This window comes from Papaver somniferum, chromosome 4 (genome assembly GCF_003573695.1).
Source record: "Papaver somniferum cultivar HN1 chromosome 4, ASM357369v1, whole genome shotgun sequence".
In the NCBI taxonomy this organism is placed as follows: Eukaryota; Viridiplantae; Streptophyta; class Magnoliopsida; order Ranunculales; family Papaveraceae; genus Papaver; species Papaver somniferum.
The window spans coordinates 58,055,439-58,073,335 of NC_039361.1; the positions used below are offsets into that span (position 1 = coordinate 58,055,439).

Sequence of the window (17,897 nt, forward strand, 5' to 3'; positions counted from 1 at the left end):
ACTCCTCCATTAAATCTTTCCTCCATTAACTCTATAACGGATCTGCATAGATTTTCTTCTCCATCATTCAAAGAAAACAATCATCTGTTAGTTTATCAAACCCTATAAATCAATTTCAAATGATAAAAAACCCTAGAACTACTTACTGTCTAACCCTAGAATTCAGTTTCAACAAAAATGGATGAAACACCTTCGAGAAAGCGTCTTCAGAAGAAGAAACAAAAGAAATCAGGTATTGAAACTAGTGCATGCATTCGGGTATTGAATCTAGATTTGATTTTTTTTTTCGATTTTAACTTTTGTTCTTGATGTTGAAGACGAAGAAGGAGAAATCCATTCGAAGAAAAAGAAAAACAATGGTGAGATTTAGCATTTACTTCATCTGTTAGTGTTTTGATTTTGTTTTTACCATATTTTTTTTTAAATTTTAAGTTTTGTTGTACCAGAAGCCGATGATGAACCAGAAGCCGGAAATCCCCAAAAGAAGAACAAATCTAAGAACAAAAACGTTTCTGGTGAAATTTTCATCCTAAATATGTTTACCCATAATTTATTTTGCTATATAACTTACCCACTCTTTGATTTTAACATCAATTTTACCTGATGATGTTGAAGATGAAAAAGGAGAACGTGATAGTGACCGACCACTGGTGAAGATGAAAAAGAAGGCAAAGAAATATGTTGTGAAGAGAAAGGAAGTCTCTGGTATGCATCCTCACTAATTGATGTGCGATTCTGCATAAAAAAAATGCATAACAGGTTGTTTGAGTGCATAATAGGTTATGCATGACTAGTTATGCATTATGCATGACAGGGTATGCAGCATCAAAACTAGTTATGCATTATGCATGACAGGTTATGTGATGAGTGCCAAATAATGTATATATTTATCCCTTTTTGTTGGCAATTTAACTCATCTTTTATGCATTAATTCTACATTTTACCCCATATTCTGTATTTTCATTGTTTTCAAGAATAAATATTTTTATTAATTAATTTTGCATTTTTAGGTAATAAATAAAGTTCGGATGAGTCGCGGAGCGAAAAGAGCAGAAAAGTAGTGAAAAGCCGGGAGAAATCACGCAAGGAAGCCGCGAAGAATGGTACGCACAACCTCATTTTCTACACACAAAAGCGCCTCCGTTCTCAGCCGTCAGATCAGTTCTCAGAAGCATCCGATGGTCGCTCCTTCATAGAGCATCAAAATCTGAAGTCTCTGCCAAGCACCACAGCGCTGAAATTCCAAGCCTTCAGATTAGATGGTTGTTGAATCCAACGGTCGCTCCCTTGCTATTCATCAACGTTTGATATCTCCGCCTTACACTACAACACCTAACCCCATCTAGAGCCGTTAACTTCGTCGTATAAAAAAATCCAGCGGTCGCTACAAGCTTCACTTCATCTCACCGTCCGATTGATCTTTCATCTCCCTATCCCACGGCTCAGCGTCGCAGATCATCAAACTCGATACACTCGCCTCACACCCTAGCGACCGAGCACCTACACCCCAAACAAACGCACCCTTCCCCATTCTGTCGAACCCATCTCCTCCATCAACCCCCTCTGCAGAACCACCTTCTTCACCTGCCGCACCACCATCATCACCACCTCTCCCTGACGCCCCCAAATCACTCCACTAATTTCTCCCCAACTCTATTCTACCTAAACCCATCACGTACCATCTCTTTAATCATCATTTACAACCTCAATTTCTCATCTCTCTGCCTGAAACCCTAGGTGAGAAATTGGTGATATAAATGATGATTAAAGCATCAATTGGAGCTCGAGAGGAACGAGAAGAAGCAGGAGAAGATTGGGTCGACGAGATGGAGCGAGTATCTCATCAACAGTAGGTAAATCAATTTCACCAAACCCTAGTTCTACTGATTTTGGGGGAAAATTGGGGGAAAACCCAATGATGTGTAATGGGTATAAATTGATGTTATGTGAAGTGTGTAGGGGACACTGTATACCTCTCTGGACTAGCCAGTAGAGAATTTGCTACAATTTTTATGAACTTCAAATTTTAGTTGCTTATCAGTGACAGTTGAAAATTGCTTCTGTTTGTAGTTATCTGATATGTTGCAATTTGTGTTTAATTTATATCATATGATGAATGTGAATGTTTTACTCATGGTTAGCATGAGCTAATCAGCTTCAGGCCAAGGCTCAGTGAAGCCTTGTGCACTGTCAAGTGTGAATGAGCTAGGATAGTTACTTCCTGTTGCTGTGTTTTGATTGTGCAAATGAGAGATGCCAATGTTCATAGAGCCTGTGATTGGCTGTACTGTCAAAAGACAGCCAATGCTAGGGGTAGACTAGTGAGCAAGTTGGTGTTCTTCCATTTCTAGTTGTATGCTTAGGATTGAACTTAACCTAGACCATGTCACTTGATTAGGATACAAGGTGGATCATATGCCTTGGCTTACCACCACTACTCTTTCAGTCACTTTTATTTTTCAGTCCTGTATGCTTGTATTTCAGTTACTTTTCTTGCCTTTCATTTTCTTGCACTTTGTAGCTACTTTGCACTGAAGTCAGTGCACTGAACTCACTCTGCCCTTGGCTTCCAAGCCTTGGTTATTTGCTGCTTCTCTTAGCTGTTTCTTTGTTGCTTTACTTTCCAAGCCTTGGTTCTTTGCTTATCTTTCCCTGCTGTGGTTCTAGTCTGTTTTTCATTACTTAGCTTGGTTCTTTGCTGATTTGCCCTGCTTTGCTCTCTGCCATAGTACATTGTCACCATTGTTAGCCTAGGAAAACTTCTCATATGCTCCTCTCCCTGTGGACAAACCCCTACTCACCATTTTATTACAAATCTTGACCTTGTATACTTGCAAGTGTTTTGTGTGCATTTAGAATTCACACCAAGTTTTTGGCGCCGCTGCCGGGGATAATTTTTAGAACTTTCCGGACCTACCAAGTTTTTGGCGCCGCTGCCGGGGAGCTGGCTGCCATCTTTTTGAAGTTTTCAAGCTGCTGCTAGTGTACTGTGTGTGCATCAAAGTCTGTTGTTGTTGTTGGCCCTGCCAACTTGCTGCTGCTGGTGCTGTTGCAGTGCTGCTGCCAAGTCTGCTGTTGCCAACTGAAGAGCTGCTGCCAAGCTTGCTGCTGCTGCTGCCAAGTTGCTGCCAACTGCTGCTGCTGATCTGCTGGTGCTGTTGCTGCCAAGCTGTTGCTGTTGCCAAGCTTGCTGCCAACTGCTGCCAACTTGTTGCCAGGCCTGCTGCCAACCTCTGCTGCTGGGCTTGTGCAACTTCTTCTGAACTGGGCTTGTACCAACTGAGCTGGGCTCAGTAATCTCAACTTCTGCTGGGCTTGCAACTTCTGCTCTTGGGCTTGCAACTTCAGCTGGGCTCCGTTGCTGCTGCTGCTGGGCTCTGCTACACCTGCTGCTGCTGGGCTTGGACGTGAGCTGCTAGGACGATCCTAAAGCCCAACTGGGCCTTGCAACTAAAAGGGGACTAAAAGCCTATTTTTGGGCTTCCCTCCAAAAACAAGTAAGCCTAACCCATGAGTTAACCCACTTGGGCCTCATTTAAATTCAAATTTGGGCTTGTAATAATTTATTTAATTATTTATTTTGGGATTGTAATAATTTTTATTTCTTTTTCTTTTTTTTATATTTGGGATTGTAATAATTTTTTATTTTCTTTTTGTTTTTCTTTATTTTTCTTTTATTTTTCTTTTTTCTTTTATGGGTTGTTTTAATTATTATTATTGTTTTTATTTTCTTTTATGAGTTGTGATAATTTATGAGGTTTAGTTCAAAAATTTTCAAAAACCCAAAATTTTTAAACCAAAAAAAAAACCCTTCTTTAAACCAAAACCCATTCAAAAACCAAATCTTCATAACCCTTGGGCCAAATTGTTTCCGATTGCTCTGTCTGACCAACATGTTAGTTAAGGTACCTACTAGGACATGATTGTGACCTACAGAGACCAGACAAACAGACTTGTTAGAATTAACCCAGACGAACCTATCGAAATTCTAAGTTCTGAGGGAGACAGTCCAGATCAACCAGAAACAATGGGAGAACCACGTACCCTCAAGGATTATATGTACCCAACTAGAGCCAGTCAACCTTCTTGTATTTTGCTGCCCGAGGCTAATGGCCATTATGAGCTGAAATCTAGCACAATACAGATGCTTCCTATTTTTAGAGGTGTTGAGAATGAAAACCCGTACCACCACGTGAGAGAATTCGAGGAAATTTGTGGAACTCTGCGTTTCACTCAAATGACCGACGAAACCCTGAAGTTAAGGCTTTTTCCTTTCCCTGAAAGATAAGGCAAAGGCCTGGCTCTATGCTTTACAGCCTCAATCCATCATGACATGGGATGACCTCACAAAGGAGTTTTTCAAAAAGTTTTTCCCGAACCACAAGACTGCGACAATTCGTCAAAGTCTGAATAGCTTTGTGCAATTAGAAGGTGAGACCTTAGCTAGATACCTGGAGAGATTCAATGAATTATTGCTCCAATGTCCCCATCATGGTTTTGAAAAATGGAGACTTGTGCAAATTTTGTATGAAGGTCTAGATGTGTCCACCCGAACAACGGTTGAGTCGATGTGTAATGGTCTATTCGTAGATAAAACTGCTGACGCGTCTTGGGACTTCTTGATTGAAGTAGCTGAAAAGACGCAACAGTGGGAATCCATCCGTGAAACCAGAAAGACTACATCCGAAGCAAAGGCTTTTAGGATTGAAGCGGATTTTGAGGGTAGAGCAAACATGGCATCAATAGTTAGGAGATTAGAAGAGTTAGAACTACATAAAAATTCAAAACCTTCCACCACTACTCTCCGAGAACATGTCGCTTCATCTGTTTGTGCTGCTTGTAACGACCCCAACCATCAATTCCAAAATTGTCCAGATTTGCTTGCAGTCCAGGAGTCTAGGCTTGAACAGGCACATGCCATGTTTCAGAAACCAGAGCATAACCCTTATTCACAGACCTACAATCCAGGATGGAGAAACCACCCTAACTTTTCATGGTCAAAAGGACCCACTCAAGGAGGACCATCTCAACCCAATCAGAGCTATCAAAACAATCAGGGATATCAGAACAATCAAGGTTATCAACACCCGAGAAACCCTCAACAACAATCAAACTCTCAACAACAATCATATCCTCAACACAATACCGACAAGAGATCCACCTTAGAAATGTTCCAGAGTTTGATGCAAAGTCAGAAAAATCTAGATCAAAAGATGGATCAAATATGTGAGAGAGAAAAGGGTAAACTTCCGAGCCAACCCCAACAAAATCCAAAGAGGATATTTCAAACAGGCACAACATCCTGCACTGAAACCTCACCTGATCAAATCCATGCCATTACCACCCTCCGAAGTGGTAAAGTCATCGAGAACAACGTGGCGAACCTAATGAGTCTGATACAAATTCCACGTTGTCTCCACAACCCCAGAAAACCAAAGAATCTGAGCAAGTTGGAAAATCTGACAATTCTACTGCTGTGAATGTCCCTTTGCCAACTCATCTTCCTGTTGCTCCCATTTCCTCAAAGATTGATCTATCAACAGAAAAGTACCCATTACAATGAGATGTTAGATCTGTTCAAGAGAGTCAACATCAACATTCCTTTTCTTGAAGCAATCAAGCAAATCCCTGCTTATGCCAAATTCCTCAAAGACTTGTGTACTCAAAAGCGCAAGCTCAATGTGCAAAAACGTGCTTTCTTAGCTGAGCAGGTGAGTTCCATCATTCTGAACAAAACTCCACCCAAGTTTAGGGATCCAGGATGTCCAACAATTTCTTGCACTATAGGAGAACACACGGTCAATAAAGCGTTATTAGACCTAGGTGCAAGTGTTAACCTACTGCCATATTCTGTTTATGAGCAGTTAGGTCTTGGGGAGTTGAAACCAACATCTATCACTCTACAACTGGCAGACCGATCTGTCAAGATTCCTCGTGGAGTGGTGGAAGATGTTTTGATCAAGGTTGACAAATTCTATTTTCCCGTAGACTTCATTGTCTTAGACACTCAACCTGTACAAAACCCAGACTGTCACATTCCTGTCATCTTAGGACGTCCTTTCTTGGCTACGTCCAACGCGATCATCAACTGTCGGAATGGAGTGTTAAAACTGTCTTTTGGTAACATGACGGTAGAATTGAATGTGTTCGATATTAGTCAACAACCTGTGAATCTTGATGATGATGATGTGCATGAAGTTAATATGATTGAAGGATTAATGCAAGATTCGTTGACTAACATTCTATCCGTTGACCCCTTTCAAGCATGTATGGAGAACTTTAACCCTGATTTCTATGATGATGCATACTGTAGTGACGTCCTATCTCTGCTCGAATCTGTACCTCAAATGGACGTCACTGAAAGGAAATATGAAGTGGAACAACCCCTATTCTCTGATTCCAAGCTTATTCCATCCATTGTTGAGCCACCCAAGCTTGAATTGAAACCATTGCCTAGTACGTTGAAGTACGCATTCCTAGGTTCTTCTGATACTTTACCTGTCATTATTTCATCATGTTTAGACACGGAACAGGAAAGTAAGCTTTTAGAAGTACTTAAGGAACACAAAGAGGCCTTAGGATGGACCATCTCAGATCTCAAAGGAATTAGTCCCACCATTTGCATGCACCACATTAACCTTGAAGAGAATGCCAAACCATCGAGGGAAATGCAAAGGAGACTTAACCTAACATGAGAGATGTAGTCAAAGGAGAGATCCTGAAACTACTTGATGCGGGTATCATATACCCAATTCCCGATAGCAAATGGGTTAGTCCCATTCAAGTTGTGCCTAAGAAGTCAGGCATTACTGTTGTTCAGAACGACAAGAATGAATTAGTCCCTACTCGTACAACCACAGGATGGCGAGTATGCATCGACTACAGGAAGTTGAACACAGTAACAAGGAAGGATCACTTCCCGCTCCCTTTCATTGACCAAATGCTAGAACGTGTGTCTGGACACAGTCACTACTGTTTTCTAGATGGCTTTTCCGGTTATAACCAAATTCACATTGCTCCGGAAGATCAGGAAAAAACTACATTCACGTGTCCATTTGGGACGTTTGCTTATAGACGTATGCCCTTCGGGTTGTGTAATGCACCTGCTACTTTTCAGCGTTGCATGATGAGCATTTTTTCTGACATGATAGATAGTTTTCTCGAGATCTTTATGGATGATTTCTCTGTTTTTGGTTCCTCGTTTGACGAATGTTTGAAGCATCTTGCCCTCGTGATATCCAGATGTAAAGAAAAGAACCTTGTTCTAAATTGGGAAAAATGCCATTTTATGGTGAATTCAGGAATAGTTCTAGGACACATCATCTCAGAAAAGGAATTGAAGTGGATAAAGCTAAAGTTGACCTCATTCAACATCTACCACAACCTTGCTCTGTGAAGGAGATCAGATCATTTCTAGGTCATGCTGGTTTTTACCGGCGATTCATCAAAGATTTCAGCAAAATCTCCAGACCTCTGTGCAGTCTTCTCTCCAAAGATGTTGCCTTCAATTTCGATGATGCCTGTGTGAAGGCATGGGAGGAATTAAAAACCCTTCTCACCACCGCTCCTATAGTCCGACCACCCGATTGGAAGCTTCCGTTCGAACTTATGTGTGATGCCTCTGATTATGCTGTTGGTGCTGTTTTAGGACAGCGAGTTGATAGACTACCATATGTGATATACTATGCTAGCAAAACCCTTAATGATGCCCAACTCAATTATTCAACTACCGAGAAGGAATTGCTTGCCGTCGTTTTCGCATTAGACAAGTTTAGATCTTATCTGATAGGGTCTAAGATCATCATATACACAGACCATGCGGCTTTGAAGTATCTTCTTTCCAAGAAGGATGCTAAAGCTCGCCTTATTCGATGGATACTCTTATTACAGGAATTCGATCTCGAAATCCGTGATAAGAAAGGTGTGAGAATGTGGTTGCTGATCATTTGTCTAGATTAACTTTAGAGTCTATTGATGAATCTGAGCTGATTAGAGAATCATTCCCAGATGAACAGCTGATGTCTATCTCAGACCTTCCTTGGTTTGCTGATATTGTTAACTACCTCGCTACAGGTAGGATGCCCTCACGTTGGTCAGACAAGACCGCTCTAAATTCCTGGCTGAAGTCAAACATTTCCTTTGGGATGACCCATATTTGTTTAAGTACTGTCCAGACCAAATCATTAGGAGATGTGTCCCCAACACTGAACAGAAAGATGTGATATCTTTCTGTCATGACCAAGCATGTGGAGGCCATTTCAGTGCCAAGAAAACCGCTGCAAAGATCTTGCAGTGTGGATTCTATTGGCCATCATTGTTCAAGGATTGCCATGATTATTGTGTTGCTTGTGAACGCTGTCAAAAGCTAGGAAGCATTTCGAGGAGAAACATGATGCCATTGAACCCCATTTTGATTGTGGAGATTTTTGATGTTTGGGGGATAGACTTCATGGGTCCATTTCCCATGTCTGACAGCAAGTTGTACATCCTAGTCGCAGTTGATTACGTTTCTAAGTGGGTAGAAGCCATAGCAACCAGAACAAATGACCACAAGGTGGTACTTTCATTTCTAAAGGAAACTATTTTCACGTTTTGGTACCCCTAGAGCTATCATCAGTGACGGCGGTTCACATTTTCGTAACAAGTACTTTGAGTCTTTAGTACGCAAGTATGGCATAACTCACAAGGTTGCTACTCCGTACCACCCTCAGACTAGTGGACAAGTGGAAGTGTCTAATAGGGAAATTAAGCACATTCTGGAGAAGACGGTCAACCCGTCCAGGAAAGATTGGTCATTGAGATTGAATGATGCTTTATGGGCCTATAGAACAGCTTATAAGACACCAATTGGCATGTCCCCCTATCGTCTAGTGTATGGAAAGCCGTGCCATCTACCTGTGGAATTAGAACATCGTGCCTACTGGGCAATCAAAGAGCTGAACTTTTCTCTGGACGAAGCTGGAATTCAACGGAAACTTCAACTCAACGAGTTGGAAGAATTGAGAAATGAGGCTTATGACAGTGCCAAGCTGTACAAGCAGAAGATGAAGATGTTTCATGACAAGCGTATTCTGCGCAAATCCTTCACTCCTGGTCAGAAAGTCTTGCTGTATGACTCCCGATTACATCTTTTTCCAGGAAAACTGCGTTCCAGATGGAAGGGTCCGTACCTAGTACGCACAGTTTTTCCTCATGGAGCTGTAGAGCTGGAGGATGTCTCCAACAAGAACGTTTTCAAAGTCAACGGGCAGAGATTAAAGCCATTCCTTGAGCCATTTCCACCCGACATTGAAACAACCACCTGGAGGACCCAGTCTATGTGGACTAAACTGGTCCACTCTTTCCCTAAATAACCAAACAGTTTTCCAAATGTTTCCCTAAAAACCAAAATTTTTCGTTTTCCCATCAAAACCAAAATTTCCCAACAAAACCAAATTTTTCCAAAAAGTCCAATCCCATTAAAAACCAAATTTTCTTGTAGATAATGTGTTAGTTAAATTTCCTTTTGTATATATTTGTGCTCATCCATTGTGACTGCTATATTGGATTTTTGCCTTGAAAACGGAGTTTTAATCGAGCTACCACCGTACAATCGGGTATTCTCTCTCCTTTTACTCTACTCAGCATGTTCCTCTTCATATATTGTTTTATAATTCTTTCCATATTTTGAAACATTGAGGACAATGTTTAGTTTAGGTTTGGGGGTATAGAGTAGATACCATGATAATATGCTATTGAAAACGAACTCCTTCTTTTTGAAAAAATTGAAAAATTCCAAAAAAAAAATTGAAAAATCAAAATTCAAAAAAATTAAAAATTGAAAAAAAAAAAATCATAAAAATGGAGCTCATTTACCTTGAAATGTTGACTCTTGTGCAAATATGTATTTTTATTAGGAGTCTTAGTCTAGATATTTAGGCACCCTGATTCTAGCACAATTCACATAGTGATAAGAAATTTGCACGCGCACGATCTACCAATACATGTATGGCCTCGATCTTCAAGGTGTTGGATAGGAAGTTACGATTGCCAATCACTTTAGAATACTGAACGAAACTGACTAGCTTGTTCTTTGGTTGGTTGGGATAGAAGGTGGTTACATTAAGAAAGACAACCATCGAATTTAACTGGGTGCATCAAAAAGGGCTACCTCTTGCAAAGTGTCATGTAATCTTTTGTTTCCTTTTGTATGTATCAAAAGTGTTTCCTTGTTCAAAAAAAAAAAAAAAAAAAAAAAAAAAAAAAAAAAAAACGATGTATATATTAGAAAAAAAAAAAAAAAAAAAAAAAAAATACAAAAAAAAAAAAAAATCAAGTATTTATCAATTCCATCATCTCTTGTTCCAAAAATAAAAGAGAATAGTCAATGTAAATAAGAGTCATGTAAATAGTCATCTTTTGTGTTTTTGTGTTGTAAGCAAGGAGGGTGTATGCCATTGATGTACAACGCGAGTAATTGTGAAATACCTCCAACTCATTCACAATTCTCGTAAAGTCCGGACAGCTAGCTAGATTTCGACCTCAGTTCTTAGCCTGAGAAACTATCTCTTGGTGATTAGTAGTCATGACTTCAGATCTTTCTTTACACATGTGTAGATACACTTTACACTCTTATCACATGTCTTTTTTGTTATCAGTGCTAGGATTGTGCCTTCGATAGCTAGATTGACATCTCCATTTTGCTGTGAGCTTAACTGTTTTGCACATGTCACGTTTGATGGAATCTGAGCTTATATTTTGACCTAGGTTTGTAGGCACCTCTGGTAAACCTTCACGAGACTTCAACTCGTCCACTAGGGACACTTAGTGGTTTAAAAGGCTTAGTGCATACGCTAAATGCATTCGAGAGACCAGCGACAGTGGTATAGTTAGGATTTCCTTAGTTTTGTTTTACTTGAGGACAAGTAAAATTCAGGTTTGGGGGTATTTGATGAGTGCCAAATATGTATATATTTATCCCTTTTTGTTGGCATTTAACTCATCTTTTATGCATTAATTCTACATTTTACCCATATTCTGTATTTTCATTGTTTTCAAGAATAAATATTTTTATTAATTAATTTTGCATTTTTAGGTAATAAATAAAGTTCGGATGAGTCGCGGAGCGAAAAGAGCAGAAAAGTAGTGAAAAGCCGGGAGAAATTACGCAAGGAAGCCGCGAAGAATGGTGCGCACAACCTCATTTTCTACACACAAAAGCGCCTCCGTTCTCAGCCGTCAGATCAGTTCCAGAAGCATCCGATGGTCGCTCCTTCATAGAGCATCAAAATCTGAAGTCTCTGCCAAGCACCACAGCGCTGAAATTCCAAGCCTTCAGATTAGATGGTAGTTGAATCCAACGGTCGCTCCCTTGCTGTTCATCAACGTTTGATATCTCCGCCTTACACTACAACACCTAACCCCATCTAGAGCCGTTAACTTCGTCGTATAAAAAAATCCAGCGGTCGCTACAAGCTTCACTTCATCTCACCGTCCGATTGATCTTTCATCTCCCTATCCCACGGCGCAGCGTCGCAGATCATCACACTCGATACACTCGCCTCACACCCTAGCGACCGAGCACCTACACCTCAACCAAACGCACCCTTCCCTTCTCCATCGAACCATCTCCTCCATCACCCCCTCTGCAGAACCGCCATGCCCCGTACCACCACCATCATCACCACCTCTCCCTGACGCCCCCAAATCACTCCACTATTTTCTCCCCAAATCACTCTACCTATACCCATCATCACTATCACGTTTTACATCAACTAATCTCCTCAATTTCTCATCTCTGCCGACTGAAACCCTAGGTGAGAAATTGAAGATATAAGTTGATGTTAGAGCAACAATTGGAGCGGGAGATGACTCAGGAAGAGAAATAGAAGGATGGGTCGACGAGATGGAGCGAGAATTTCATCAACAGTAGGTAATTGGCAAAACCTAATTTTACTGACTTTGGGGAAAATTGGGGGAAAAGCTAATTTTGTGTAATGGGTATAAATTGGTGTTGGGGGAAGCATTAGGAGGACACTATTTTACCTCTCTGGACTAGCCAGTAGAGAATTGGAGAAAAATTTTTATGAACTGAAAATTTCAGTACTTGTATGTTTACAGTTGCAATTTGCTTATGTGTTGTAGTTATTTGATATGCTGCAATTTATGTTTAACTTATCTCATATGATGTATGTTTGTTGCCAAAACATGGTTAGCATGAGCTAATCAGTTTCAGGCCAAGGCTCAGTGAAGCCTTGTGCACTGTCAAGTGTGATTGAGCTAGGATAGTTCTTCCCTGCTGTGTTTTGATTGTGTAATTGAGAGAGGCCAATGCTCATAGAGCCTGTGATTGGCTGTACTGTCAAAAGACAGCCAATGCTAGGGGTAGACTAGTGAGCAAGTTGGTGTTCTTTCATTTCTAGTTGTATGCTTAGGATTGAACTTAACCTAGACCATGTCACTTGATTAGGATACAAGGTGGATCATATGCCTTGGCTTACCACCACTACTCTTTCAGTCACTTTTATTTTTCAGTCCTGTATGCTTGTATTTCAGTTACTTTTCTTGCCTTTCATTTTCTTGCACTTTGTAGCTACTTTGCACTGAAGTCAGTGCACTGAACTCACTCTGCCCTTGGCTTCCAAGCCTTGGTTATTTGCTGCTTCTCTTAGCTGTTTCTTTGTTGCTTTACTTTCCAAGCCTTGGTTCTTTGCTTATCTTTCCCTGCTGTGGTTCTAGTCTGTTTTTCATTACTTAGCTTGGTTCTTTGCTGATTTGCCCTGCTTTGCTCTCTGCCATAGTACATTGTCACCATTGTTAGCCTAGGAAAACTTCTCATATGCTCCTCTCCCTGTGGACAAACCCCTACTCACCATTTTATTACAAATCTTGACCTTGTATACTTGCAAGTGTTTTGTGTGCATTTAGAATTCACACCATTATGCAGCATCAAAATAAATGTGCATAACTTGTTTTGCAGATGCATGACAGATTATGCTTTTAAAAAAACACTGCATAACACCCATTTTTAAGTGTTACTTTTTCATTTTAATCTATTTAAGTGTTAACATCATTGTTACCTGCTAATGATGATAACCCAGAAGAGGGAAAACGGAAATTGATGGTGAACAACAGCAAAAGGAGACGAGAACCAACGTAAAGCCCGGCGCTGCCAAGAAGAAAAAGAAAGTCTCTGGTATGCATTTATATTCCTTCATGTGTCTGTGATTCATGTTTGCATAACATGTTGTGCAACAAAAAAAATCTGAATAACATGTTATGCAGAATAAAAAAAATGTGCATGACTTGTTATGCAGAAGCATAACTTGTTATGCTTACCAAAATTACTGCATAACCTGATATGAGTAACTTATTTATTTGTGTGTCAATAAGATCCTGAAGCAACCACCCCATCAAGGAATTCGCAGAGATTGAAAGATAAAGAATCACCTAGTTCATCTAAGTCTGAAGCAGAAAAGAAAACAAAGACTAAAAAGAACGTTGCACCAAAGGAAATTTTGGGTGATGATGATACAGAGAATGAAGATGATAACACGGATGATGAGAAGGAAGTAGATGATGACAAGGAAGTAGATGGTAATATTTTCTTGTGATATCTTTTGTGTGATATATTGTTTCTTTAGTGTAATTGATTTGTTTCAACATTGATTTGGTCCGTTTCAGTTAGGAAAGCTATTGATCAGAAGAAGAAAAGAAAAAGACATGAACCCAAACAATCAGAAGACCTGAAAAAGATGATGAAGAAGAAGCAATCTGAAACATCAGAAAGTAAAAAGGAAGAAGAAGAAGAATCTAATAAGCAATGTGTTGTCTATAAACAAGGTGCGTTGAATTCCTGTTATGCATCAGTTAATAAAATTCTCTTATCACTTACGTGCTTATTAGATTACGTATGCATCATATTTTATGCACTCAACTGTGTGTTTATGTAATTTTAAGAAGTAGTGCATTATAGGTTATGCAGGGTACACATAACCCTGCTTAACACTTTGTCATTTTTACATAACGCATAACTAGTCATGCATTCACATTTGCAGCTGCATAACTAGTTATGCAATTATTTATAAAGGTTCATACCATATTATGCACTCATATTTCACCAATTATTTATAGTGCATTATTGTTTATGAAGATGCCTGAGAAGTAGGCATGAGTAGTAATGCAGTTCTAAACGACAGTTCTAAAAAAATGTTTTTTTTGTTCTTTTGTTTATGCAGTAAAACCCAAATCTGCAGTTCAAGTAGGTAATTATAGAGCAGGTTTTCTAAGGTAGGTCACTTTTTTGACAAGATAAGAGAAAGAGGTGGTTTGACTCCGTCGCAGGCTAACATGATGATTGTGTGTCCGTTTGGGAAATTCTATAACTGGTTATATGCTGCAAACATGGCGTACTTGGATGGTAAGAGCAACCAGCTGATGGATGAAGTCCTTCTATCATATGACCATGATAATTTGAATCAACATTCGTTCAAGGTGTCCGAAAACAAGTCGATACAGTCAACGTCTAGTGAGCTTGCAGTTACTTTTCTGATTCCAAGAATTAAGGAATGGAAAGGAAATGATATTATGACTTCAAAGAAGGAGATAGACCTGACTCAGTCACATGCCCTCATCAAGAAATTCCCATTTAAAACAAAGGCAGGTTATATCAGTACAGATCCAAAAGCACATGTGGAAAAAGTGTGGATAGATGATATTGAAAGGCTGGTGTTTGAAAAACTTGATAAAAAAGGTCATGAAGAGGAAGTTGTATGCCTTGTCTGCCTTTACATGCTAGTCGTATTGTTCTTTTGTAGTTCAATGGGAGACAACTTGGATGTCTCATATGTTGGTTTGGTTAAGGATTTGGAAACCATGGACTTTGTATCTTTTCCTGATCTTATTCATGAACACCTGATGAATGGCATAAAGACTGTCGAAAGAAAGAATCATCGTATCGGGAATTGCAATGGCTGCACTATATATTCTCTTGTGAGTTAGTTTTTTTTTTTACTCTCTTAATAAACTTGCTCTGTATATTAATTTACATAATATCTTGTTAATTATTGTTTTTCGCAGCTTTGGTTGGCTGAGCACTCCAACATAGATGAGATATCATCCAACATCGTCAAGGTCAATCCCAATGCTACACCAAGAGCTGCGAAGTGTACTTTGCAGCAATGAAGAAAGCAATGCTCAAGAAACATATTACAATCTTAAAGGTACTTGTTTATGAACTTAAAAAATGAATGTATAATAAGTTATGTTAGCAAAACCTGGAAGTGCATAATAAGTTATGCACCTTAAGAAAAGAATGGATAACATCTTATGCAACTCAATTATGAATGCAGGAGTAGTTATGCATTGTTAATCAGGGTTGTGTTTTTCAAAAACTATGAATGCATAATAAGTTATGCGCCTTAATAAATCAATGCATAACATCTTATGCAGCTCAATTATGAATGCATGAGCAGTTATGCATTGTTTAGAAATGAAAAGTGTTAATCAGGGTTGTGTTTTTAAAAATCTATGAATGCATAATAAGTTATGCACCTTTATAACTCAATGCATAACATCTTATGCAGCCTAATAAAAATGCATGACTAATTATGCATTGTTTAAACTAGTTGCATCACAGGTAATGCATATAAAAAATGTTGTTATATTAGTTTTGCATTCCCTTGATGAGTGTTATAAATCATGTCGCAGTTCCATGAGAACTTTAGAGATGAGTACAGTGCAATGGAGTTGAACTCTGTGAACCAAGAGAACCAAGGAAAAGGTTAGTGATACTTGAACTCGTTGAAATAAATATTGAAGAGAACATGGACAAGTATGAAGAAGCATTTCAGGATGCAATGAAGATAGTTGAACAAGAAAATTATCCCGCCGAGAGTGCATAAACAAGATTGCAGATCATTCAAGCAAAGCTAAAAGACATGAAGCAGACTGAGGAGAGGAACAAACAGAGTGGAGGAGACTTCAATTAAAAGTTGTATGATTCCGTGAAGGAATTGCTTGTTGATCGTGGGAACGAAGAGGTGCAGGTGGATTCGTCAGTTGGCCCTAGCGTTGATGTATCATCAGCTGATCCAAGCGTCCTACTGAGCCAAAACTTGCCAAGGAATGAGACTCTTGTTGAACCGGTATCTTCAACTGAATAACCTACACAAGAATCAGTGGCAGAAGTCATCATACTTGATAGCCAAGACCAAACGGCTAGTCAAAGAATCCAGTCTTCACCTTTCAAGTTCATGGACTTGGAAAAAGCTGTTAATTTCTCCAGCGACGACAAGGAAACAGAAACTCAAGAGGAATTGGAGACAACACCCAACATAGCAACAACCCAAGAAAGAATTGAAGCACAGGAAAAATATTTTCTGGCCGGTGGTGATGATGACATTCTTTCAGAAACTCATAAGAAAGCAGAAGAATTTGAAGTGCCCACATTTAACCTGCATTTTTCACAACCTGCTGCTGCAACTAAAGATGATGCCGAAGAACCACAACAACAGCAGCAAAATGAAGAACCACAACAACCAGAAGAGCCAGTGGCTGAAAAGCTACAACAATCAACTGTTGAGACGGACGTTGAAGCAAAGAAGGAGATGGTTGTTGAGACAGTCGTTGAGGCAGAGAAGGAGATAGTCATTGAAACGACCACTGATGTCTTGAAGTATCTGGCAAACAATCCTCTAACTCCAGCCACACAAGATGCTGAAAAATAAAAAAGCTCGAATGAAGATGCAAAGATAAATACAAAAAATCTGGTACATAAAATATAAACAGATTATGTTTTTTAAGAAAGCATCATAACATTTTTATATGTTTTTTTAATTTCGAATGAACTATGTACTATTTATTATTTTAATAAACTACAAACTATTTAGTATGTTGCTATTTTACTCTTTAATCAACTATTTCGAAATAAATTGTTTATATCTAACATATTTTGGTTACATGAATCTCTAGGAAGAAGAACATGGAGGGGAATTTATACCAAGAACAGAATTTGCCAAGAGGTCACCAGTGAAGAAAAAGCCAGTAACGAAGCGAACATACGATGGGAAGCAGGAACATAAAGATGATAACCAGGTGGAAATGGGAAGTAAGATAAAAAATAATCAAGAATAGGACAGCAGGTGAGGAAAGAACATCCAGTGTACTCCTCAAAGATTGTTACCTAGGGAAGCAGCCGAAGAAAATAGACAAGCCTGCAGATGATAAAGTTGAAGAAGTAAATCCTCGTAAACCTGGTAATTCGTTCACAAAATTACCTCCACCGGAAATAATGGAATGCTTTAAAGCTTACAAAGATACATTACAACCAGCCAACGTGGAAGTACTGGAGAGATACTTTGAGCATGCCAACAGCCTGTGAGTACATCAAACTACTTTATATGCTTGTTAAAAAGTTAAATGCATAACCAATTTGGTTTATAAACAAACAATACATAATAGATTATGCTTTAAAAACATCAATGCAGCACAAGTTATGCATACAAAAAAAATCAATGCATAACAAATTATGCTTCTAATATTTCAATACATAACAAGTTCTACATACAAAAAAATCAATGCATAACAGTTTATTACATTTTTTGGGTCACTTAAAAAAAACTTATTGTGTCTTCTGCAGCAATTCTGCTTGGTTTATCAAAGAAGGAGAATCAGATGAAGACCCGTACCTATGGGATATTCTGATTCACGGAGATGTAATAACGCAACTGCTGAACAATCAATACCTGGAAGAAAATGTATTACGCTTATACAATTATATGTTGTTCCGTAAGCGGAAAATTGAGAAGGATCTGGTGAGCTATCAACATAGGTATGTTGAGACGACATTCATGAGGCCAGATGCTTGGGTAAGTTAAAGAACTGTTACACCCATTTACTTCAGCTACATAACAACTACT

General features: G+C 39.1%; 1 protein-coding gene across 1 annotated transcript; it reads left to right on the forward strand.

The window, feature by feature from the left end:
• Window positions 1–177: 177 nt before the first annotated feature.
• Window positions 178–14,272, forward strand: LOC113272572 (uncharacterized protein DDB_G0283697-like). Its single transcript, XM_026522385.1, has 6 exons — window positions 178–232; window positions 447–515; window positions 616–705; window positions 13,372–13,575; window positions 13,663–13,767; window positions 14,217–14,272. The coding sequence occupies exons 1-6, from the start codon at window positions 178–180 to the stop codon at window positions 14,270–14,272; spliced, it is 579 nt and encodes a 192-aa protein (XP_026378170.1).
• Window positions 14,273–17,897: the final 3,625 nt, after the last annotated feature.

Bases quoted from the DNA above. Each gene is read 5' to 3' on its own strand.
- LOC113272572 (XM_026522385.1), top strand. From the start codon at position 178: ATGGATGAAACACCTTCGAGAAAGCGTCTTCAGAAGAAGAAACAAAAG. The intron at 233-446 runs GTATTGAAACTA...TTGTTGTACCAG, and splicing joins GAAGAAACAAAAGAAATCAG to AAGCCGATGATGAACCAGAA. The intron at 13,768-14,216 runs GTAAAAAGGAAG...TTGTTTATGCAG, and splicing joins GCAATCTGAAACATCAGAAA to TAAAACCCAAATCTGCAGTT.